This window comes from Natator depressus, chromosome 3 (assembly GCF_965152275.1).
Source record: "Natator depressus isolate rNatDep1 chromosome 3, rNatDep2.hap1, whole genome shotgun sequence".
In the NCBI taxonomy this organism is placed as follows: Eukaryota; Metazoa; Chordata; order Testudines; family Cheloniidae; genus Natator; species Natator depressus.
In genome coordinates this window covers 155,630,409-155,655,812 of record NC_134236.1, presented here as the reverse complement: position 1 = coordinate 155,655,812, position 25,404 = coordinate 155,630,409, and the positions used below count along the sequence as shown (strand labels likewise).

The 25,404-nt window shown below is 45.6% G+C and overlaps 1 protein-coding gene across 1 annotated transcript in view; it reads right to left on the bottom strand.

Annotated features, from left to right (window-relative positions):
- Positions 1–25,404, bottom strand: part of PLB1 (phospholipase B1) — a 117,296-nt gene that overhangs the window by 4,215 nt on the left and 87,677 nt on the right. Inside the window, exons 46-57 of the mRNA XM_074947088.1 lie at positions 24,655–24,715; positions 23,858–23,916; positions 20,724–20,791; positions 19,779–19,822; positions 18,558–18,657; positions 17,469–17,520; positions 15,247–15,327; positions 13,130–13,195; positions 10,611–10,705; positions 8,974–9,055; positions 7,464–7,568; positions 6,117–6,212 (exon numbers count right to left, since the gene is read on the bottom strand). Coding sequence (XP_074803189.1) covers positions 6,117–6,212; positions 7,464–7,568; positions 8,974–9,055; positions 10,611–10,705; positions 13,130–13,195; positions 15,247–15,327; positions 17,469–17,520; positions 18,558–18,657; positions 19,779–19,822; positions 20,724–20,791; positions 23,858–23,916; positions 24,655–24,715 — 909 coding nt within the window. The remainder of the gene's footprint in view (positions 1–6,116; positions 6,213–7,463; positions 7,569–8,973; positions 9,056–10,610; positions 10,706–13,129; positions 13,196–15,246; positions 15,328–17,468; positions 17,521–18,557; positions 18,658–19,778; positions 19,823–20,723; positions 20,792–23,857; positions 23,917–24,654; positions 24,716–25,404) is intronic.

Below are 25,404 nucleotides of genomic sequence, written 5' to 3'. Positions count from 1 at the left end.
CTGATTTATAAACCAAAATGCAGCCACCTACTATTCACACAGGATTTGTGCTGTCCATATGATTAACAGTACCAGCTCCCCAGCTGATGTAAACAAGTATAGCTCATTGACTTCACTGGAGGCCATATAAGTACATATGGACAGTACATACGGTTCAAAAGTGGCTTTAGCCACAGATTTGTAAAACAAAGTTCCAAATGAAAGGCTACATTCTGCCTTCACTGACACACCCAAAGTATCTGTGTATCCATTAAAAAGAAAAAAGAAAAGGAGTACTTGTGGCACCTTAGAGACTAACCAGTTTATTTGAGCATGAGCTTTCGTGAGCTACAGCTCACTTCATCGGATGCATAGCATATCGTGGAAACTGCAGAAGACATTATATACACACAGAGACCATGAAACAAAACTTCCTCCCACCCCACTGTCCTGCTGCTAACAGCTTATCTAAAGTGATCATCAAGGAAGGCCATTTCCAGCACAAATCCAGGTATTCTCACCCTTCCCCCCCCCGCCCCCACAGACACACATACAAACTCACTCTCCTGCTGGTAATAGCCCATCCCTCTTTGAAACCTCTCTTTATAATGCGCATGATAATCAAGGTGGGTCATTTCCAGCACTAATCCAGGTTTTCTCACCACCCCCCCCCCACACACACCCCTCCAAAAACCACACACACAAACTCACTCTCCTGCTGGCAATAGCTCATCTTACAATGTGCACAGCAATAATCCAAGTTTAACCAGAACGTCTTGGGGGGGGGTTTGTAGGAAAAAAACAAGGGGAGATAGGCTACCTTGCATAATGACTTAGCCACTCCCAGTCTCTATTCAAGCCCAAATTAATAGTATCCAATTTGCAAATGAATTCCAATTCAGCAGTTTCTCGCTGGAGTCTGGATTTGAAGTTTTTTTGCTTTAAGATAGCGACCCTCATGTCTGTGATTGCGTGACCAGAGAGATTGAAGTGTTCTCCGACTGGTTTATGAATGTTATAATTCTTAACATCTGATTTGTGTCCATTTATTCTTTTACGTAGAGACTGTCCAGTTTGACCAATGTACATGGCAGAGGGGCATTGCTGGCACATGATGGCATATATCACATTGGTGGATGTGCAGGTGAACGAGCCTCTGATAGTGTGGCTGATGTTGTTAGGCCCTGTGATGGTGTTCCCTGAATAGATATGTGGGCACAGTTGGCAACGGGCTTTGTTGCAAGGATAGGTTCCTGGGTTAGTGGTTCTGTTGTGTGGTATGTGGTTGTTGGTGAGTATTCGCTTCAGGTTGGGGGGCTGTCTGTAGGCAAGGACTGGCCTTTCTCCCAAGATTTGTGAGAGTGTTGGGTCATCCTTCAGGATAGGTTGTAGATCCTTAATAATGCGTTGGAGGGGTTTTAGTTGGGGGCTGAAGGTGACGGCTAGTGGCGTTCTGTTATTTTCTTTGTTAGGCCTGTCCTGTAGTAGGTGACTTCTGGGAACTCTTCTGGCTCTATCAATCTGTTTCTTCACTTCCGCAGGTGGGTATTGTAGTTGTAAGAATGCTTGATAGAGATCTTGTAGGGGTTTGTCTCTGTCTGAGGGGTTGGAGCAAATGCGGTTGTATCGCAGAGCTTGGCTGTAGACGATGGATCGTGTGGTGTGGTCAGGGTGAAAGCTGGAGGCATGTAGGTAGGAATAGCGGTCAGTAGGTTTCCGGTATAGGGTGGTGTTGATGTGACCATCGTTTATTAGCACTGTAGTGTCCAGGAAGTGGATCTCATGTGTGGACTGGACCAGGCTGAGGTTGATGGTGGGATGGAAATTGTTGAAATCATGGTGGAATTCCTCAAGGGCTTCTTTTCCATGGGTCCAGATGATGAAGATGTCATCAATATAGCGCAAGTAAAGTAGGGGCGTTAGGGGACGAGAGCTGAGGAAGCGTTGTTCTAAATCAGCCATAAAAATGTTGGCATACTGTGGGGCCATGCGGGTACCCATAGCAGTGCCGCTGATCTGAAGGTATACATTGTCCCCAAATGTAAAATAGTTATGGGTAAGGACAAAGTCACAAAGTTCAGCCACCAGGTTAGCCGTGACATTATCGGGGATAGTGTTCTTGATGGCTTGTAGTCCATCTTTGTGTGGAATGTTGGTGTAGAGGGCTTCTACATCCATAGTGGCCAGGATGGTGTTATCAGGAAGATCACCAATGGATTGTAGTTTCCTCAGGAAGTCAGTGGTGTCTCGAAGGTAGCTGGGAGTGCTGGTAGCGTAGGGCCTGAGGAGTGAGTCTACATAGCCGGACAATCCTGCTGTCAGGGTGCCAATGCCTGAGATGATGGGGCGTCCAGGATTTCCAGGTTTATGGATCTTGGGTAGTAGATAGAATATCCCAGGTCGGGGTTCCAGGGGTGTGTCTGTGCGGATTTGATCTTGTGCTTTTTCAGGAAGTTTCTTGAGCAAATGCTGTAGATGCTTTTGGTAACTCTCAGTGGGATCAGAGGGTAATGGCTTGTAGAAAGTGGTGTTGGAGAGCTGCCGAGCAGCCTCTTGTTCATATTCCGACCTATTCATGATGACAACAGCACCTTCTTTGTCAGCCTTTTTGATTATGATGTCAGAGTTATTTCTGAGGCTGTGGATGGCATTGTGTTCTGCACGGCTGAGGTTATGGGGCAAGTGATGCTGCTTTTCCACAATTTCAGCCCGTGCACGTCGGCGGAAGCACTCTATGTAGAAGTCCAGTCTGCTGTTTCGACCTTCAGGAGGAGTCCACCTAGAATCCTTCTTTTTGTAATGTTGGTAGGCAGGCCTCTGTGGATCATTATGTTGTTCAGAGGTATTTTGGAAATATTCCTTGAGTCGGAGACGTCGAAAATAGGATTCTAGGTCACCACAGAACTGTATCATGTTCGAGGGGGTGGAGGGGCAGAAGGAGAGACCCCGAGATAGGACAGCTGCTTCTGCTGGGCTGAGAGTATAGTTGGATAGGTTAACAATATTGCTGGGTGGGTTGAGGGGACCATTGCTGTGGCCCCTTGTAGCCTGTAGTAGTTTAGAAAGTTTAGTGTCCTTTTTCTTTTGTAGAGAAGTAAAGTGTGCGTTGTAAATGGCTTGTCTAGTCGAGAAACTGCTGAATTGGAATTCATTTGCAAATTGGATACTATTAATTTGGGCTTGAATAGAGACTGGGAGTGGCTAAGTCATTATGCAAGGTAGCCTATCTCCCCTTGTTTTTTTCCTACAAACCCCCCCCCCCAAGACGTTCTGGTTAAACTTGGATTATTGCTGTGCACATTGTAAGATGAGCTATTGCCAGCAGGAGAGTGAGTTTGTGTGTGTGGTTTTTGGAGGGGGGTGTGTGTGTGGGGGGGGGGTGAGAAAACCTGGATTAGTGCTGGAAATGACCCACCTTGATTATCATGCGCATTATAAAGAGAGGTTTCAAAGAGGGATGGGCTATTACCAGCAGGAGAGTGAGTTTGTATGTGTGTCTGTGGGGGCGGGGGGGGGGAAGGGTGAGAATACCTGGATTTGTGCTGGAAATGGCCTTCCTTGATGATCACTTTAGATAAGCTGTTAGCAGCAGGACAGTGGGGTGGGAGGAAGTTTTGTTTCATGGTCTCTGTGTGTATATAATGTCTTCTGCAGTTTCCACGATATGCTATGCATCCGATGAAGTGAGCTGTAGCTCACGAAAGCTCATGCTCAAATAAACTGGTTAGTCTCTAAGGTGCCACAAGTACTCCTTTTCTTTTTTCTTTTTACGAATACAGACTAACACGGCTGTTACTCTGAAACCTGTGTATCCATTGAAGACTACCAGCGTCACCAAAGCTATTTTCACTAACTAGTTTCCTTTCGTTGGCAGTGTACAAGCCAAGGTTGAATTGAACTAATCTGTCAGCTCTAGGACTGACCTCTCCATAACAGAATTGAGGTACTTTATTTAATCAGGAGAGAGAATAAAAAGAAAAATATACAACCCCCTCCAAAATGGTTACAAATATCTGTCAAAGTCAGATTCAGGACTCACATGATTTGTCAGACCACTCTGTTTATTAGCAAAGCGCTTTGCCAATGCACCCAGATGTGAGCCCCTCTCTGAGGCTAAAGATAACTTATTTATACAGCTAAGCCCAAGCCAATTTAACATAAGAGACAAAAGGAAGCAAAAACTGACAAATATACATACATATCTTATTTGCATACTAACGTTTACCAATCTCCTAGCTCAGTAGGAGCTCTAAGTTAATTAGTTTGAGGACCCACTGTCTCACACGCCTTAATGTTTCTCTTCCTGACAACTATATTTCAACAAACCCTTCAAGTAGCATTTCTTTAATAAATTATAATTTCAATATAATTCATTCTACTTTCACAAATCCCAAAGCTGTATAACGTCTTATAGTCTGGGGATGGGCACTGGGAAATAGTCCTCGGACTATGGCTCCTACATCTCCCTGTGAAGGAGGAGCAGTCCCCTATACATTTCCCCTGCAACCACAGGGACTGGGACCGAGTTTAGCCCTTGCACAGAGCAGGAGAGACAGAACACAAGGGATGGAGAGGGCTTCTTGTGCCTGCCCCATCCCTGCATACTCACACGTGGGGCTAGAGACAATCTGGCCATTTATGTGTATTGAGGAGAACTCCTCTTATTTGGCCAGCAGCGTGCTGAGCTCTTTCAGGGAACAAGACAGGGCTGCTGAGCAAAGCAGAACAGAAAAACAATACTCTCTTACAAGAATCACACACAGCCACTCCGTACACAGACACGCACTGGAGTGCAGGGACGAGGGGTTACAAGAATACCACTAATATTAAACAACAAAGGGCTAGATCCTCAGCTGGCATAAATCAACAAAGCTCTGTTGATATCAGGGGAACTGATTCACAGTAGCTGAGGATCTAGCCCCCAGATCAGTTTTTTTTAAAAAGAATAAGAGCTCATTGTCCCCCGTGGAAGGGTTTGTTCTAATTTGTGTAGGAGATGAGTAGCAGCCTTGACAGAATGAGAAACCCTGGTAGTGTGGAGTAAAGGGCAATCATGTCTGGGTAATGAATAAGGGGCAGTGGGAACTTATGAATGCCCCTAAAGAGGGGTTTTCCACATTGCAGCAAACATCCAGAATCAATTTATTACTTTCAATGCTAGAGGATCCTGCACAGTTACTTATTATGTAACCCAAGTCTAACTTCATTTTAGAATGGCCTAGATTCATCCCTGATTTATCCCAGCTTCTGCAGGCATAAACAAGGGTGCAGGACCCCTGCAGGCATAAAGTCTTCTCGGGGGGATGTGGTGGTGGAACAAAATGTCCGCAGCTTTCTTCACAGCCCAGGGTCCCTGGGGAACAACCCTGCCCCAAACCTTCTGGGCAACAGGGAATGCGCTGTCTCGTTCAGCACATTCTTTCTGCAGCGTCTGCTGACGGGACTCCCGCAGAATTCTAAACCTGCCATTCCCCCAGCAAAACTAGTCTGATGGAGGGTAGAAGAATATATATCTCCTGCGCGTCCCCTAGGAGTGAATGCCCCTGCAGTGCAGGGAAGTGAAATCCAAACTTCCAAAGTAGTAGCTGTCGTGACTAGCAGGATAGCAGCAGTATATAGGATGCTGGGGCATAAGCTCTGCAATGTGAGGTGGAACACGTTCTTATTATTACAGAAAGCAGGACTCCGGCTGCTGGGGAGCTAAAGAGGTTTTGTACAGATTCATTAGGAAATCCCATTCTCTGAAAGAAGGGAATACCCATTAAAGAGAAACAGAATCTTAGCAGATATACAGAACCAAATGTTTACCAATGTTGCTTTAATGACCTTTGGTTGCCCAGTTGGGAAGACATTTTCCTGCAGGGCATATTGACAGGACTCTAAGGATTTCTCATTTTCCTCTGGAAGACAGAAGAAGGATCATCTGCTAGGATGAGGTTGCTTTATCTCAGGCAGTTGCCAAGGATTGCAGGCCAAGAAAGGCAGAAGAGAGTCCTGGTCATTAACGAAGTTAAACACTTATTGATCTATCCAATTATACCTCATTTATCCTTGTAGTATCTGAGCATTTTCTCACATGCACCTTCTGGGCTCCTCTGTAAAATATATATATATGGATCTGTTCTACGACCTCTTACCATATTATTCCAGAGCGCTATGGCCATCTCAGCATGGCCTCTCTCAGTTAAATGAAAGCAATCCATGGAAAAGAAACTCAGGTCTGGCTTCTCATTCTGCAATTCAAAAAAATGTAATAATTCACCCCAGCGTCAAAGGATCCTTTCCACCTGGTAAATGAGACTGCTATTTCAGCCTCATTGGGCTCCTTTCTTCCTGCAGTTGGGGGCAAACACACATCTTGATTCCACCTCCAGGGGGCCACAGTCCACATGATTAGTCCATATAAAGCAGAACCTACAATTTCAACCAATCAAGAGGCAGTGCTTGTTTGCGTAACATCCATAGATTTTTAAAGCCAGAAGGGCTCATCATGATAACTGACCCAAGTGGTTCCTCAGACTTTGAGACCCAGCATATCACACTTAAAAGCCAAAAATACTTGGCAAACCAATTTAGTCATTCTAATCAGCGTGGAGATAATGCATTCTTATTCTGATGCTTTAAACCAACCTAAGTAGCATCTCATCGCAGCTCATGGATTGCATCTCAGGAACCAAAGATCTAGTTTGATCTCCTGCATAACACAGCCCATGAAATTTCATCCAGTAATTTCTGCATAAAACCCAAGAACTTGTGGTTGAATGACCTATCGAGGATATCATAGGGGCACCAATCACTGCAGTATCGACCCAAATGCTGAATCTCATTCAAGTTCAAAAGATTGCGATTATTTATTATTGTTTGTTGAATTCTTGAAGCTCGGCTTCAGTTTCTTAAACCTTTCAGGCAAATTTGGGCTGCTTTTCAAGTGAACATCCAAGACTGTGGATCGATACAGTGGAAGCACAAAGGTTTTGTGGGGCAAGCTTGCCCTACTACTGCCAACGTGGTAGCTATTCTTTGGTCTCCAGATGTCAATATTGCACCTTTCAGTAGAACCTAAGATCACTTCTTAAAATGTGCTGGAGTTCTTTGGGGATAAGGCAAAAGGGTAGATATTATGCAAAACTGGTTGGTTTGTGCCGAGTTTCACGCTGAGTTTTTGCATTCCTAACTACCACTGCATGCAAGATACAAGGTTAAAGAATGGAAAGAGAGCTGGTCGATGGCTTTTTAGAGAGGCGTCAATCAATGCATTCCCAGCTCACATATTTCCTGAAGTCACTTGATGTCTCCAGCAGATTCACAAGCAATACACTCTTTCCTACTTTCATCTTTTCATTATTATTTTTCTGCAGTGCCCATAATATGCTAGAGTCTGTGCAAACATAAAAGAAGACATGGTCCCTGCCCCACAGATATTACAGTCCAAAATAAATCTTCACGTTGGCCTCAAAAACGGTAGGTAATAAAACAGGACTCACGCTGTCTAGGGGGATGATGGTATTTCGGAAAAACGGCTGCACCACAACAGTGAAATCCTCACGCTGTGCATAGCGACCGCTGTTAGCCATCAGCATGCTTTTGATCTGTGTGGGTTTGCAAGATGCAAAATAAAAAGGTCATTTACAAGATTTATCTCCCCCATCAAACAAGGGTTATAAAATATGAGCCTTTCACCTCTCTAGATCATTAGTATAAATCCAGCCTAGATAGCAAAGAAAACTATGGAACATGTGGAGAGATGTTCATAGAAGGAGAATGTGAATAGATTAAATGTGCAAAGATAAATGATTCTGAAGTGGATAAAAAGAAATTTTATATCTATTAATAAACACAATGCATAAATTAACTTGTGCAACTTAGCACTATATGACATCAGTCATCTGCATTGGGGCCGAAAGGCCGGGGCCCGTCTTGCCTCTCCCACCTCCACCCGGACTCCCACCCCATGCTCTGCGAGGGGAGGGCGGAAAGGGCTGGGGCCGGGGGGTCGGTCTGCAAAAGTTGGGGATTGGTCCTGCTTGGAGTAGGGGGTTGGACTAGGTGACCTCCTAAGGTCCCTTCCAACCCTGATATTCTAGGTTTCTAAAAAAGGGTTAGGGCCAACATTTTCAAAAGTGACTAGTAAGTCTGAGTGCCTCAACTGACACATCTTAAAGAGACCTGGTTCTCAAAGGGTCGATGCTCAGTTGTTATTTTTTTTAAATCAGGTCCCATAACGGTGTCAATTTTGGCACCCAAAAATTGGGGCACCCAAAATTAGTAGTCACTTATGAAAATTTTGGCCATAGATGCTTATATGGAAAGTGAGAATATCCATTATTATGTTAGATAGGACAATAGTTTATGGTTATAAATCCTGATGCTTCCAGTCACAGATCAACTGTACCTTCCCCCTCTCCTGAGGTTAGGGAGAATTTTCCCTTATGGGTGGATTATTTAATAATCGTCCGGTACAGGGATTCATTCATCTTCCTCAGAAGCATCTGATACTGTTCACTCTTGGAGACATGATACTGAACTAGTTGGAGCCTGGGTCTGATCTGATATGGTAATTCCTATTTTCATAATAATGACTGACAATTCTTCTCATCTAATAGCTATTGGGTGGCCTGTGTGAAATCTGACTAGATCTTAGTTAAGTTAATACTGGACAAATGAACATAACCCAGAATAAACACCACTACATTGGCAATAATTAGCCCTTGTTTGGCAGTTTGGCAGCAAAAGAGCCAAAGTCTAAATAGGCCAGTTCTTTCCCCCATTGAAATACAATGGTAGGGAAGCATGAGGAGACTTGCATCACCACTGCCCAGACAGTAGCTGGGTCTTCAGTCTACACATACATCAAAATGGGGTCTTTCGCCATCACCAACCACATCTGAAAATATGCTACAGTTCTATGTGGAAGATGAGACACATGACAAAAAGGGGAGATGTGGCGGGGCACGGCAGAGATGAACAATTAAGGAAATAGAATCCAGGTTATACCTGAAAATCTTTGTTAATTATTTTCATTTCTTGTAGTTCAGGAGAGCTTTCCTGGGGGGTTAAGAAACATGGGCAAACAGTCCTTGAAAGAAAAAAAAAAAAAAAAATCAACACCAACCCTAGACAGTCTGTGTATTCATTAATAACATGGTGTAGTTCCAAGAAGCTCAAGATGGCTTAAGTTATTAAATGCAGAAATTAAATCACTAGACTAGTTTCAAGGTAGATAGAAGAGCTTTGGACAGCCACAACTTCCACTTGCAGTCAACAGGAGTTGCAGGTGCTCAACTCTTTTGAAAATCAGATCCAAACTGTTTAACATGACATAGCAGTAGCAGACAACATGTGTTAGACTTTAAAAATCTACAAATACGTGTTAAAGCAGCATTTCATAGATTCATAGAGTTTAAGGTGAGAAGGGACCATTAGATCATCTAATCTGACCTCCAGTATATCACAGGCCAGTAAATTTCACCAAGTTATCCCTGTATTGAACCCAGTAACTTGTGTTTGACTAAAACACACCTTCCAGAAAAGCACCCAGTCTTGATTTGATGACGTCAAGTAATGAAGACTATACCACTTACCTTGGGGATTTTTCCCCTGAAGTTAATCACCCTCACTGTTAATTTGTGCCGAATTCCTAATCTGAATCTGTCTGGCTTCAGCTTCCAGCCATTGGTCCTTGTTATGCCTTTCTCCATATGATTAAAGAGCATCTCAGTACCACGTATTTTCTCCCCGTGAAGTTACTTATACTTCTATATTTGATACACATATATCAAGTCACCTCTCAATCTTTTTGATAAACTCTTTTTGATTTGAAAGCCAGTTCCTTATTTACTTGCCTGCAAAGAACTGAGTGCAGGGTTTTGCACTACAATTGTTGGTCCTACCAGCAGGGTAAGGAATGAAGCTGAGTGTGGATTCAGGCATTGGGGATCCCATTGACTGTTGTAGGACCCTGATCTGGAATTGGGGCAGGTGCAAAAGGGCTTTGAAGTTTAGCAATATGAAAATTATACTGTGTTTGTGGCATGTTGCCCAGCTTCATTGAGTACCAGGGAGAGAGGTGGTGATGTTTGGCTGATGTTCACTAGAGTGCAGAAGCTTTTTAACAGTTAGGTAGGTTTCTGTAGGCCTAGACTTACTTTAGCCTTTAGTGTTCCCATGCTGACTAGTTCAGTGATCTTGAGTCAACAAGATAAAGTGTTTGTGCTTTGCTGGATTGAGGATCTAGTTTCTGCCAAAATAAAATGTTATATAGAGATGGATCAGAGCCAGAACTCCAGTTCCAAATGTTCCTGGATGTTGATGATGTTCAGATCCAGTTTCATCCTCTGTGGCTTCAGCCCAAAGCTAACTTTATAGTTGAATAAACAGGAATTTGGTAACTGCGATGCTGCCCTCATTTAAGTGTGTGCTACTTTTGTTGAAGTCAATGGGGGAGGGAAGAATTGGACTCAATATCATCATTATGATGTATAGTATCTGTAGTACCATCATTCCCAGGTTCAATAAAATCCAACAAGGTAGAGGCTTTTAAGCCCTGTATGGTTGCCTTACTAATACCAGTGATATTGATTATGCCTAAAAATAGCATCCAGTAGAAATAGATATTTGATTTGCGCACTTACGTCCCTGGAACGACACACCCCGAAGTTTCCTTTTCTATCTGACGCAGTCCAGCGATCTCCATTATCTCCACCAGGTTGACAAAGGCTCGAGGGAGCTGCCGAGTTCAAAAAAATCAGGCGTGTTAATGCACAGAGCACAATACAGTTACATAACAAGGCAGGGAGGCTACTTGTAGGAAAGAGTGAGTACAGGCTGCACTGAGAGAGATTAGTAGCATACAAGGGCAGTGTAGAGGAGTGAGGAAGATGTACAGTGGATATGAATCAACAAACTCACTGGCTGCCACTGCAGCCTAACTCACTGGAGCATTTCTGTTGCTCTACAGTAAATAGAGGCTTGCACACTTTGTTTAGCAATCAGAATGAGACGTAGGGCTGTGCTGTATACTTGGGTTTCACTGCAAAAGTATGTGAATGTGTGATCTGGAGAAGGCAAGGCTGTGGGATGAGAGAGAGGACAGGCGAGGGAGCAAAAATCCTCAGGAAAAAAAATATTGGTCTCAGATACAAACCTGAATACAAAGAGAATCTATGTAAGGCTCAGTCTTGCAGCTCAGTCTTGACTTGCAGCACTCCTGCCCTGTGCCACGACATGGTTTTGCCAGGGATCTCCAACCTGACCAGCAACACCACCTCCTGTGCTAATCCTGGGCTATCATTGAGTGGATACCACCAGTTGTGCCAGATTTTTGATGTGAATAAATCTCTCTTGGGGGCTTGATGGAGAAAACCATTTAAACATAATTTGTAAGTTAAGTTGGAGTCAGCCCAGAGAAGAAATGCTTGGTGCACTGACCTGCATTTCAACCAAGGTCCCACACACCTCTGTGCCCTAGGCTAGTAGGATTAAAACCATCTCTCTTCACCTGCCTGGCCAGTGCTGGTGTTGAGGGACAAAGCAACAAGCCAGATTCTGCTCTCTGTTACATCACTGTAAATTAGGAGTCACTCTGCTGAAGTCCAAGAAATTACACCCATGTAAAAGGAACACAATCTGGCCCTACATATGGTTCACTGATGTTATTAACCCTTTAACTGTGGTATTCAGAATTTGTCTGTGTGACTTGCCCACACAGCATTCTGCATCATTACTAGCAATAGGCATTCCAGTCCAGACTCTCTGACTCTGAAGCATTAAGCCTAGGGCAGAGTCAGAAGGGAAAGTTTCTTCCTCATGTTGATGATGGAGAATGTGGATAGTGTCCCATGGTTAGCTGCAGCAACTTGACTCCACCCTCATGGCTTAGCCAAAATATTAAGTAGCTAATTTAGTGTGTTTTCTTGGACTAAAAAAACCTAGGAATGGTACAGATGGGCCATATGGTCACCTCTTGCTCTTTGTAGCAGAGATCAGGTGCCATTGTGTTACAGTCGGTTCCGATGCTATCTATTAGACACTGCAACATTATGTGTGGGTACGTGTGTGAGAATATGGGGTTATAGGTTCATATGTAGTGGAGTGTGTAGGGATCAGTGTGCAGAGGTCTGTGAATGTATTATATGCTTGTGTATGAGTGCCTTGCCTTTAAGTCAAAATATTCTTCAGGGAACATATATACTCACAAACAAACAATTATATATCCTTCTTCAGTTCTTGGATGGTCCCATGACCATAGTAGCTGAGCACTTCACAGTCTTTAAAGTATCCTCACAACTCCCCCCTCCACTATGAGGCAGGGCCGTGCTATTATCCCCTTTTTACAGATGGGAAACTGAGGCATGAGACTAGGTGACTTGCCCGAGTTCACACAGGAAGTCTGGGATGGAGCAAGAAATTGAACCCATCTCTCCCAAGTCCTAGGCTAGTGCCCTAACCACTGATCTCTTCTTTTGTCCTCTCATGGTTATTTTCACAATCACAAGGGCTAGAAATGCAATTTAAAAACAAACAAACCCTAAAAGAATGGTTTAGATTCTGGAGCAAAATGCCAAGGCGAAGAGTAGGCAAGAGAAGGATTCTGTAGAAGTCCTGCGGTTGCATGATTGCATCATGTATAGGGCCCATAATTTTACTGTTCAGCTTCTGCAGTGTTTGTGTAGCCTTTTCCCTCCCTCCCCCCACTGAAATGTGAAAATCAAGAACAGTCAGTTCTTCCTCTGCTCCTGTGCTTTCTCTCTGTAGAGGTGCAGGAGGCACTATCTGACATATACAGGGAAGTCTGATTCCTCAGGAAACATCTCCTAAATTCAACTGAGCTAGGTAGTCCACGATCTGATGACATTTTTGCTCATTCTCTTTTTTTATTTTCTTTCCCCAGCTCATGCCAGTCACATGTGGGAATTACTCCTGGTACCAAAAGGAGCCCTATTCTGTAGTTTTCCCCAAAGCAGCAGCCCACCACTTTACTGCCCATTAGCTAGCAAGGTCATTGGACTATTAGTCAGTGTTAACCTTGCTACTCTAGCTATCTGGAGAAAGGCCTTGAATGAAACATAATCAGAGATACTCTGTCAGAGGTGAGAAATATCTGAGTGTGATTGCCAAGAATTCAGCCTGCTAGAGTATCTTAAAACCTTACCTCCCGGTATAGAATATCAAGAGTGTCCTGAAGATGTTTTACGTAATTTTCTACTGAATAGGTCTCCTGTATAAAAGGAAAATTAGATCAGTCATTTTTCCAATGTGCAAGAAACTATAGCTGGGAAAAAAAAAAACCCAGTGGGTCCATTCTATAACCTCTAGTCCCTAGCAAAACCTGCAAGAGGCTAGATTCTATACTATTGACCAAATGCTCCTTTTTATCTCCAATAGCAGAGGCCTGTATTTTTTGAGCCGATAGCTACTGAGTTCTGTTCCTATTGTGACACATGTGCAGCTTGTCTAATAATTGTGGCATTTCCATGTGACAAGATGACCCCTTAATCCAAATCCAATCTTGTTTTATAACTATTCTTGTCAACGTTCTTTTAAGGTACATTTTTACTCTGAAGAATGAATGAATAAATCATGTTTAATGTGTTTCACTGACTGCAGACCAAGTTTGCTCCATTTACAAACAGATTTGTTTTCCTAACTGCCCGCCCTGGAAATTAAAACTGGGATCTCAGAATCAAGCTGGGTTCTTTCCTCCAGTACATAATCTCCAGTAATAAATGTTTCTGCAAGCCAAATTAGGCACTGAGTGATACCTATGCAACCCCGCTTTGCATGTGGAGTTGTAAGGGTGTTATTGGACACATGGTGCTAGATTGAGGCCTCACTGAAAGTCAATGGAAAGACTTCAATTTATATCAGTGAGTGTTGGTTCAGGCCGATAGTTTGTCCTGCAGAACCTTTACTACCGGGGATGATATGTGAGAAGGAAAGAACCCAGGTTGACTCTCAGATCAGCATGGTAAGCTTGTATGGCTGGTAGTTAGGAAAAGACATTTCTACTTGTAACATGATCATATTTGCTCTGGTGCAGGGGTGGGCAAACTACGGCCCACAAACCGTTTTAAGCCGGCCCACATGGCTAGGCCCCGCTCTGGCATTCCGGCTGGGGTGCTGGATCGGGGGCCGCACCACACAGCTCCTGGAAGCTGTGGCATGGCCCTGCTCCAGCTCCTACGCACTCCAGTGGGAGCTGCAGAGGGGTTCCTGCGGATGGGGCAGGCTGCAGAGCTGCCTGGCTGTGCCTCCATGTAGGAGCTGGAGAAGGGACATGCCCCTGCTTTCGGGAGCTGCTTGAGGTAAGCGCTGCTCGGAGCATGCACCCCCTGAGCCTCTCCCCATGCCCCAACCCCCTGCCCCAGCCCTGATCCCCCTCCTGGTCTCCAAACCCCTTGATCCCAGCCCAGAGCACCCTCCTGTACCCCATATCCCAAACCTCTCATCCCTAGCCCCACCCCAGAGCCCGCACCCCCAGCTGGAACCTGCACCCTTTCCTGCACCCCTGCCCCAGCCCTGATCCCCATCCCACCCTCTGAACCCCTCGGTCCCAGTCCAGAGCACCCAAACGCCTCATCCCCAGCCCCACCCCAGAGCCCACACCCCCAACCCCAATTTTGTGAGCATTCATGGCCTGCCATACAATTTCTGTTCCTCAATGTGGCCCTTTGGCCAAAAAGTTCGTCCACCCCTGCTCTGGTGCCATTGTAGGGTTGCCAATTTTGGTTGGATGTACTCCTGGAGGTTTCATCACATGGCATAATCTTTAATTAAAGATTAATCTTTAATTCCTGGAGACTCCAAGACAATCCTGGAGGGTTGGCAACTCTAACTAAGACAGACCAGAAACATGGAATCCCCCGATGGCATTTTTATGGCGTCGCTTTCCAGAACACAATGGCACTTCAATGTCCCAGTAAGAATACACATGTGGCCTTTCACGTTCGGATTGTTTGGTCTATTTAGATTGCAATCTCCTCAAGGCAGGGACTGTCTCTTCTTCTCCTGCACTGTACAGTGCTGGATAGATCTTTAGCTCTTAAATAATGACTACTACTAATGAAGCCCTGGTCTAGAGCTCCAATATCCCACTGTAAAAACAGCACACTCATTTCAGATAAGGGAGATATTAAATGAACACAAGTTCCCATTGCTTTTTAGAGGTACAAGGGCATTGACTGTCTGACAAAGGGGAAATGAACAGACTGCTCACCTTGTTCATCCGCCAAGCACCCAGAGCTATGTGCCCAGTTTCTAAACACATACCCTGTCCAAGCAGTAATGACACAGGTCATTGCCTCCAATGAAGAGAGTGATCAGTTTCCAGTCCTCCTTGAAGTTAATTTTCTAGTGACACATAAAAAAGAATAGAGTGCAATGTTCTAACAGCTCGAAATTGCTTAGGGACGCGGAGGCAACATTTACAAATACAGTTAAATGGGGTATATCAAGAGTGTCAAAACAATGAAAATGAGCCACTCGGAATTAACAATGGGAAAAGTGAAGTCAGGAAACTCTGTGTGTGTGTGTGTGTGTGTGTGTGTGTGTGTCCCCGAGGGAAAAATGTGGTGGGTACAATACATCTTGGCTTTTGTTATGAAATTCCCAACAGAAAGGGGAATTAGCAGCTGCCTGGTAGGTTGTCAGGGTAGCTGCTGTATAAAGTTCTGTTTACTGGGAGTCAGAGACCACAGTTCTAAACGGATTTTGGCAGCAGGGGTCGGGATGGGGAGATCTACCAGTTAGTGCCAAATGCTGGGTGCAGTGTAGCAGTAAGCAGGGGAGGGAAAAAGGATTAGACGATGATGCACTAAAGCTGCTTCAGTGGAACGTGAGTCACTGGAAATCCCTGCCAGCTGAGTGAGTACTACCAGGAATGCCGAAAAGGAGAGAGGCAAGCTCTGTGGGGATAGACATTTGGATTAAAACAGAAGAGTCCAGGAGGCTGGTGACTTTACTGGGCTCATAAGGACAGCTGCTAAATCCACGTCACCACCAGCCAACAATAGGGGCTGCTGAGAGCTGGAACTCAGTGGAAAACATTCTGTAACATGTAGTACAAAGAAAGGAATGGAAGGCATCTATTTTTAGAGCAGAGAGTTTACATAACTAACGGCTGTGAATCTATCCCACAAATAGAGGAAGGGCCTGGGAATCACCGAAGGGCTAAATTCTCATCTCATTCCCGCCCCTTTGCCCTCCAGTGGGGTGCCAGGCAGGACAGAGTCCTGCCCCCTGTTTTTAAAGGGGTGAATGTTCGGAAACACACCCTGCTAAATCTGAGAACAATTTAGTCTTTTGCTCAAATGCCAGTTTTGCCACTCAGCTCTTCTCAGAGAGGGAGACACCCTGATGAAAAATTAATAATGCAGAATAACGGACAGTAACGTTGGCCCAAGGCATCTGTGCGGCTACACAGGGACACATGCTTTGGAGAGCCCTGCCTTTTCAATACTCTGACCCACCATCCAGCAGGAGCCAGGGAGCACTGGGCACTCCCATTCTCTCATGGTGATCTCCCTGGACCAACAAGTCTCTTCCCAGCACCCAGCATCCCACATAGGCCCCACCAACAGGTGTCTCCTGTCTTTCACACACCCCAGAAAGAGCAGCACTTATGACTTTAATAAAAGCCAGGGAGCCCTTCCATCCCCTTCCCAGCTCCCATTGGACCAGGAACAGTAGCCACTCTGGAGCGAGCAGCTGGCCACCTCATGCCTCCAGAAAACCTGCGACATCCTCAGGATTCCCCCTCCCCCAACACATTGCACAGTATTGTGTCACTCAGCTGGCCAGGACCATAGCTTCAGGTGGCCTGACCTACTGGCCAGGCTACAGCCATCCCCTCACCAGCACAGCATCGCCAACCTCCTCGGGGCAGGGACTCCAGGGGTGAGGGGCAGTTCCTCTACACCAGACACGTGGCTCACTGCTTCTGCCTGTTTTAATTCACAGGTTTTTGACTCCACATCCTCACCAGGCCACCTGCTTTCATCTTTGCCCCTGCTCTTAACTCTCTCCTCCCCATTCCAGTCCCCTGGCCACCATTCATACTGGTTTCCCAGTCCCTTCCTTTTTCTCCAACCTACTTGTGTACCCTCCCGTCTTTCTTGCTCCAACTTTTGAATGGCTCAGAACCATTAAGTTAGGCCATTGCTCACCTCTGTAACTCTGGGTCCTGTACCCATCTCTCTCCTATTCTTTGTTACCCCCATTTGTTGCACCTTGTCTTAAATGACATTTTTAGTTCTACAGGGCAGGGACTGCATCTTCCTATGTGGTTGTTCAGCACCTGGTGCAATGGGAACCCAGGCCCGATCAGGGTTAATATAGAGAACGGAGTAACAATTTCCTGGCTGCCGTGATCCACCCACTGCACACACACCTTGACACCAGTGAGAAATGCCTTTATCCTTTCTCCAGCTGTGAAACCCGCCTCTCCCCACCACCCAAACATGTTACACAGGTTATAGAAGCTATGCACTTACTGAGCTGCCTCTCATTAGCTCCACCAGTTCACGCGCCTGGGTTGACATACTGCTATGGAGACAGGAAAGAAGAGCATTCAGATCCTTGTTCTGAAATGATGAGCAGAATGAACACAACTTGGGAAGGCTTCGATTTCTCCTCCTGGCCCCGTTTTATGGAACTTCAGGACCACCAGGGCCACGCAGGGAAAGTGATGGCGTACATGAGAGAATAATTATAGAATAATCTGAGCTGCAAGGGCTCCAGCCAGGAGCGACTGAGATGAGTTATTCTTCTTGAAGGACTGGCTCAAATGGATTGTGTTTGGAAGAAAACATTCAATTCCCAAACCTGCTCTTGGAGACAAGGTATTTCACATCCATGCGAGCTTTGCTGGCTAACTTGCAACTCGCTTTCAAGTAAATGGAGTGCTGGTGAAAGGCACTGGATCGACAGTCCTGGAGACTGAAGTCCTCTGTGTAGCCATAGATTGGGTGCAGTGGCAATAGAGGCTGCCTGCACATTTTACCTATCAGTGGCTCTGAAGGAGTCATTTTCCAGGGTTAGGGGAGTTCAGTCTCCATAGCTCATTCAATCCTCTGCTGCTCTGCTGGTGCTGCTAGCCAGGATAGCTTTTAATGCTGATCATGGGCTCCTATTCATTAGGCACTGGGCTGTGACATTCCATCTCGTTACCCAGAAGTCATTCAACAGCTGGGAGATGGCAGTGGCTTTCGGGTCTTTACCGCCCTGGTCTGACACTGAGCCAGTGACCTACATGTAAAAGACTTATGGGAAAATTCACTGTGGGAATAAGGAGTGTCTTGTGGTTAAAGCACCGGTATTGGACTCGGAAGATATGGGATAGGAAGTTCTAGTCAAAAGATAACATCTCTCCTATGTAGAAAAAGTCATAAACAAACACACACTCCTCAAATATTCAGAAGAAAGAATATTATACCATAGAGATTTATGTACAGTATAGATAGGATCAGCCATTAAAGTTTGATAATTCGTATTAACTCAAGAGTGACCACAGGCTTGGGATGCTGCCAGTCCACCAGCTCCTCATCCCACTATCTCCCTGACTAGGGTGTGATTATGCTTACTTTGCTTTGGCTCCTCCCACGGCTGAGTTGAACCCGGCTGTTTCCTTTTCAGTGCCAGTGGAGAAGCCGAAGAGTTCTGAATTAAACTTTTTCAAAATATCTTAAAGACAGGAGAAGACATGCTGGTTATCCTTTGCACTGCAAGCAAGGATCAGCATCCCCTCCTACAGAACCCACATGCCAGTCTTGTGGTTGAGGCATGGGGCTAAAAGTCAAGACATGTTCACTGCGACTTTGGGCACTTAACCTATCTGTGCCTCGGTTTCTCCATATACACGTTGGAGGTAATGACACCTATCTCACAAAGGTGAAACAAGACTTTAATTAATGTTTGTAGAATTGATTCAGATCCTCAGCTGGAAGGTATTATATATGCAAATTATTATTATTGTTACTGTGTCTATAATGCCGTAGGTGGAGTTCAAAGCCTCTTTGTAGTTAGCAGTACATTTACAATACTTCACACAGCATAAACAGACTCCAATTTTTCTTTAAAACTGAGTGATGCCCATGGCACATGGATATAAGATAATGATTGAAATAAAATCCTACACACTCTCAGGCATTGTCAGACTGTTCCAGAGCATGGATCGCATATTAATAGAAGAACTGTCATGGACCAAGCTCCCTCCAATTCATGGTCACAAGGACCACTTCCCCTCCCTTTTGTAATCTCCATGGCAACTACAACAATTGTTTACATAGAATAATACTAGTGCTAGGTAAATATTTAAATTATTATTAGCTTCTTTTAGACCAGTTTAGGAGCTGGAAATAAGGATGAGCCATCACCATGTGACCAGCACTCCATGGACCATCAATTGCTCTGTAGTGCATCAGTAGCCCACAGCTCCTGCAAGGTTTCCACCTTGTCACTGGAGGCAACAGAGAGAAATAAAGGAAGAGCATCTGCTTTGGATTTGTGTCATTTTAGTCATTTCCTCCTGTAATCTGTCCCTCATCTGTTCAGCAGAGCTGATGTTACAGCCCCATCCAGAACCGTCAAACGGAGGAACTGACTCAAACTTTTAGCAGAGGGGTTCTCCCCAATGTTGACCTGGGGTATGAATAAATTCCTCAGATCCACAACAGATGTGCATCCTGTGTCCTGTCTAAGGAAGGTGGGAAGCCAGCACAAACTTTCCAGCATTTGCCTGGCCCAGTCTTGGAGCAAAGAGTGCCTTTCCCCTTCCCAACTTTGGGGATTTTCAAAATACTCACTGGGTAAAGTCGTGTGAGCCTCCAGGGTTCCATCACCTCCAATGCTACGGAGCGGTGGGAGGAAAGAACAGAATCAAACAGTCAGCGGGGTTAATACTGTAAGCACATACCATCTGTTGTTTGGTCACCATAAGTTGCTGCTGTATCAGCTCAGGGAGAAAAAAGAAAGAAAAGACTCAACCAGGAATAAGGGGATAAACCACAGGTCAAGTGTGAATTCAGGGAAAGTATTGAAAGGGAGATTTCAGATCAAGGCAAACAGGGCTGCAGCTGAGGCAGTGCACACAGCCTTAGGCCATGTCTAAATGGGCAGCGCTGCAGCTGCACCGCTGTACTGATGCAGCTGCGCCATTGCAGTGTGTCTGGTGAAGATGCTCTATGCCAACGGGAGAGAGCTCTCCTGTTGGCATAAAAAACCCAGCTCTGAACAGCAGGAGCTATGTCGGTGGGAGAAGCTCTCCTGCCAACACAGCGCTGTGCACATGAGCACGTATGTCAGTGTAACTTATGTCAATCGTGGGGGTGGTTTATTCACACCCCTGAGCGACATAAGTTAGCCGACACAGGTTGTAGTGTAGACAGCCTTATAGACTGCCAACAGAGCACTTATTTTCCACTTATTCTGATGCTGCCCATCATAAAGAGGCATGTCACACACTGCCCCATCAGAGCTGTGCAGTCTAACCTCACTGGTACCTACTGTATTTGTGAGCAGCTGTTCAAGGTGCACAGATTGCACTGATGCCTGCCAACCAGCTATCTGGGATTCTGCTATATGGATTGTAGAATAATGCCTCTAAATCTGTCATTCCCAACATGTTTACGGGCACAGTCACACTCATCCATAAGCAGCCACCCACGGCAGCGCACGCACACGCACATTCCAGGCAAACTCCCGTTCTCTCACATACACACACTTCCACCCAGAGCTGCTGTGTGTTTCACCTCCAGGAAAGTCCTCTCCAGGCTGTTTGCAGGTCATTCAGGCTGGTTGCTTTGGCTCCTACAGCAGTCTGGAAGGACAGTGAGAATCATTTATGAAATGGCAAGATGACAAGCAGAGGAAGTTGCGCGAAGCAGGAATGGCTTTGTCCTCCCGTGGGCTGAGCTCTACTGGCCCACGCTGTTGCTACTGAATGGGTCATTTAAAGGGTTAGTTGAAATGTACTGAATAGAATTGGCTGAAAGACCAGAATTTCTGTCCCACAGGAAATTCCAATATTTTGACATTTGGTTTAGTCCTGAATCAGAAAGAAAAGTCAAAATAGTTAATATTTTTGTGCAATGAAAACTAGAAAAATTCATTTTGAAATGTTAAAACATTTTGTTTCGGCTCAGTTCCACATTATTCTGCATTCTCCTAAGCCACTGCAGTGGCTCATTGGAATTGTAGTTTGGATGCCTTATGCCCCCATTGTCCCCTAAGCACCAGATTCCCTGGAAGGACTGTATTTCCCATTATGCACTGTGGTCATGAGACTCCCATGATGTACCATGGTAGCTGAGTCAGAAGGAGACTGTGGTGTACCATGGGAGATGTAGTCCAGTCGAGGAGTCAGCCCATAGGTGAGAATAGGGACACAAAGCTCCAGAACTACAACTCCATGAGGCACTGTGGCAGCTCAGAAGGGTGTAGGTTAATGTTGATCAGATTTTAAATGAACATTTTGATTTTCCTGATGGAAATAAATAAAAAAAACTTCAGCAAAATTGTCATTTTCCTGAGGGGTGGGGGAAATCACATTTTCCAATCAAAAATTTTTTTTGATGGAAAAAATTCCCACCATGCTCTAGTTTTGAATAAGTCAACAGAGGAGTAAGAGACAAGACATCTCCATTACTAATTCACACTATTTTTAATCACCCAAGAAAACTAATCTCTGGTCCAGTATCCACTTGACACCTAGGACACTGCCTGACCCAGTGTTTTAGCTGGGTCTTCGAGGCCGGTGGTGCTCAAACATTTTCAGTCATGCCCTCCCTTACTAGTAGCGGAATCTGTCCATGCTCCCCCTCCATTACTACACAGCCAAGGCTTACTCAGCAGTGGAGTTTGGGCTGAAGGCAGGGCTGGGGCAGAACTGGGGATGGGGAAGAAGCTGGGGCTAGAGGCAGTGCTGGTCTGGGAGTGGAGCGGGAATGCTGAGGGCAGAGCTGGGCTGGGGCCGGAGCAGGGGGAGGAATGGAGGTGCAGTGGGGGCAGAGAGGGAATGAGGGCAGAGCTGGGCCTGGAGGCAGAGCAGGACTGGGGGCTGAAGGGGATTGGAGGCAGAGCTGTTCTGGGGGCGGAGCAGGGATGGAAGTGTGTCCTGTAATAGACCCCTAACCTCTGGCTGAATTACTGAAATCCTCAAATTATGGTTTAAAGACTGCAAGTTACGGAGAATCCACCATTTATACTAGTTTAAACTTTCAAGTGATCCGTGCCCCATGCTGTGGAGGAAGGTGGAAAAATCCCAGGATCTCTGACCTGGGAAATATTCCTTCCCAACCCCAAATATGGCCATCAGTTAGACCCTGAGCATGTGAGTAAGACCTGCCAGCCAGACACCTGGACATAGGCACGGGAAGTAGGGGTACGCGGGGTGCTGCAGCACCCCCAGGTTTTACGCGGGGCCATTGGCCCCATGCCCAGGCCTCCACTCCCCACTCCACGGCTTGGGTCCTGGCCACCAACCCTGCTCCCCATCCGCTGGCCCCACGCCCGGGGCTCGGGTCCCAGCTGCCGGCCCTCTTCCCAGCCGCTGGCCCTGTGCCCGGGGCCCTGTGTTCGGGGCTCTACTCTTGGGGCGCTAGCCCCGATCCCTGGCCCCATGTGCCTAGGGCCCTGCACTCACCCCCCTGCTCCCAATGTCCCGGCTGCTGGCCCTGTGGCCAGAGCTCTTATACTGGCTCTGCATGCAGGGTCCTGGCTGCGGGCCCAATGCCTGCCCCCAACTATTGTCCCCTTACCCCTGTCCGGGTCGCCCCTCCTAGAGACACGGCACTGCTCCTGGCCCCAGCTGGGGGGGAGGGGTTAACAGGGGCAAGGAGCTGGCTTTCAGCACCCCAACTATTAAAAGGGTTCCAGGGCCACTGCACCTGGGAGAGAATTCTCTGTAGTAACTCAGCGCCCTCCCCATCTAGTGTCCCATCACCGGCCGTTAGAGATATTTGCTGCTAGCAGCGGCAGATTGGCTATGTGCCATTGTAGGCAGTCCCATCATGCCAGCCCCTCGATAAATTTATCAAGCTCAGTCTTGAAGTCAGTTAGGTTTTTTGCCCCCACTGCTCCCCTTGAAAGGTTGTTCCAGAACGTCACTCCTCTGATGGTTAGAAAACTTCGCCTAATTTCAAGCCTACACTTGTTGATGGCATTTATATCCATTTGTTCTTGTGTCCACATTGGAGCTTAACTTAAATAACTCCTCTCCCTCCCTGTATTTATCCCTCGGATGTGTTTATAGAGAGCAATCCTATCTCCCCATAACCTTTGTTTTGTTAGGTTAAACAAGCCACGCTCTTTGAGTCTCATCTCATAGGGTAGGTTTTCCATTCTCTCTGAAACATTTCATGAATCAAGAGAATAAAAGTAACAAAAAGAAGATTTCCTGGGAAAATTCAAGCAGGTCACTGTTCAGGGGCGTGGGGCTGGAAAAGCAGGGAGTGCTGTAGATCAGGACTGAGGTCCTCCAAGAAAAGCTCAAGGCTCAGTGTGGGAGTAGCCAAGGTTACTGTAGGTCAAGACTGAAATGGATTGACAGAGCTCTCAAAAGAGTGAAGCATGTAGAACCCTTATCTGCAATATGAGCCTGATCCTTTGAGTTACTCTGTCCCCTCAACTCCTACTGAAGTCAATGGGAGTTGAGGCAGCTCTGCACCTTCGCAGGATTGGGTCTCACCTCTGGCTTTAGTCCGGGCTATTTATTACTCAGTTTCGCAATTGCCAGATTCACTCATAGATATTGTTGCTGCAAATGGACACAGCTAGGCAAGTCACAACAATTTGCTCTCCATCTGATGGTGTCTGACACCATAACATCCAGGGAGACTAGAATTGCCCTTCCCATTCTAGGGTCAGGGGAAGCACTACTACTCACAGTCAAGGAATCTCCCAGCGCTGCTACGACTTTGATGTCTTTTGGCTGTAGCTTATGTACTAGACAGGAGAAGAAAGAAAAAAGCAGGGTTACCAGTGATCATTGGAAAATCTTATCCTGGATGAAGGGCCTGGTGATCTTGCTTCCATTGCAGACAATGGCAATATCTTTACTGACTTCAGGGGGAGTGGGCCCAGGGTTCTACACAAACTTAGTCATCAACTAGCCTGAGGAATAAACTCTTGCAATTCACTTCTGCCTCCTGGTTTGCTCCAAATCATGTGCTTGAGTAATAGGGAAGTAAACAGAGCTTAACACTGCCTTTCACATGTCACCTTAGAAAAACCCAAAATAGATTAGATAGATTTAAAATTGCATATATTCATTCTGTTCAGTTTTCAATTGGCTTTAAGTCTAGATATAGGTTTCCTATGAACTGCTCAGATGTAAAGCATTCCGGCTATGTCCGGACAAAATACACCTGTTCTGCTCATCAAGCAGGTACACCCAGGTTGGTCAAAGCTGCTTTGCTGCAAATGTACCAGGCACATCTGGCTAGATCAAGCCAGCCAAGCTGTTGTCTGTCCATTAGAATGCAGCCGCTGTGCTGGTGAAGATGCCGGGGTTTGGCAAAGTAGAATGCCCTTGCTATCTGCTGGATACACAATGCCTAACCTGGTTGTTTTCCTTTCATGGAACATGTGCGGTAATACAGTTTTAAGATTTTGCTTTTAAAAAGCACAGATTTTAGGAACCACTCCTCTCAGTGGTTCAGTCCAAAGCAAGTTCTCTCTCACCTGATGTTGGGACACTTTCAGATGGATTCTGTGCAGGACATGACAGGTCACTGCCCCAATTCTTAAACAACAAAACAAACAGCCATATGGTTAGGAGATATTAGTATACTTTGGAACACACTGAACGAATATTACAACCAAATCAAAATCCAATAAAAAGTAGTTCCTAACTAGTTACCTGAGAGCTCGGCAGTTCTTGCCTTTCATCCTGAAATGCTGTCCAAATACTGATTAATTCAGCTGGTCAGAATATTTTTGGTGAAATGAAATTTCACCCAAACATACTGTTTTGTCAAGAGATGTACTGATTTCAACATAGTTTATTTTAGGAAGGGAGGGCAGAGGAGAAAAGAAAACTTCCCACACTCTTTAGCCTTTTGGTTAGGGCAATGACGCAGAAAGTGGGAGACCTAGGGTTGAGTCCTTGCTCTGCCTGATTGAGAGTGGTCTAGGATGAAAAATTCTGGCCTGAATCAGGCAGAGCAGGGAATTGAACCTGGGTCTCCCAAGCCAGTGCCCTATCATTTTTGCAAAATGCTTGAAATGGTTTGTTTTCACTCCAATGCAGAATGAAACTAAATTCAAAAACCTTAAAAGTTGCTATGAAATGGAATTGTCATTGTCCGGTCAACCCTATTAATTAATGCTTACAGTACTCATGTGACGCAGAATAGGTGTTATCCTCTGAAATGTCACAGATGGGTAGTCAGCCAGAGGTCACATAGTGTGCCAATTCAGTAGCAGAGCCTG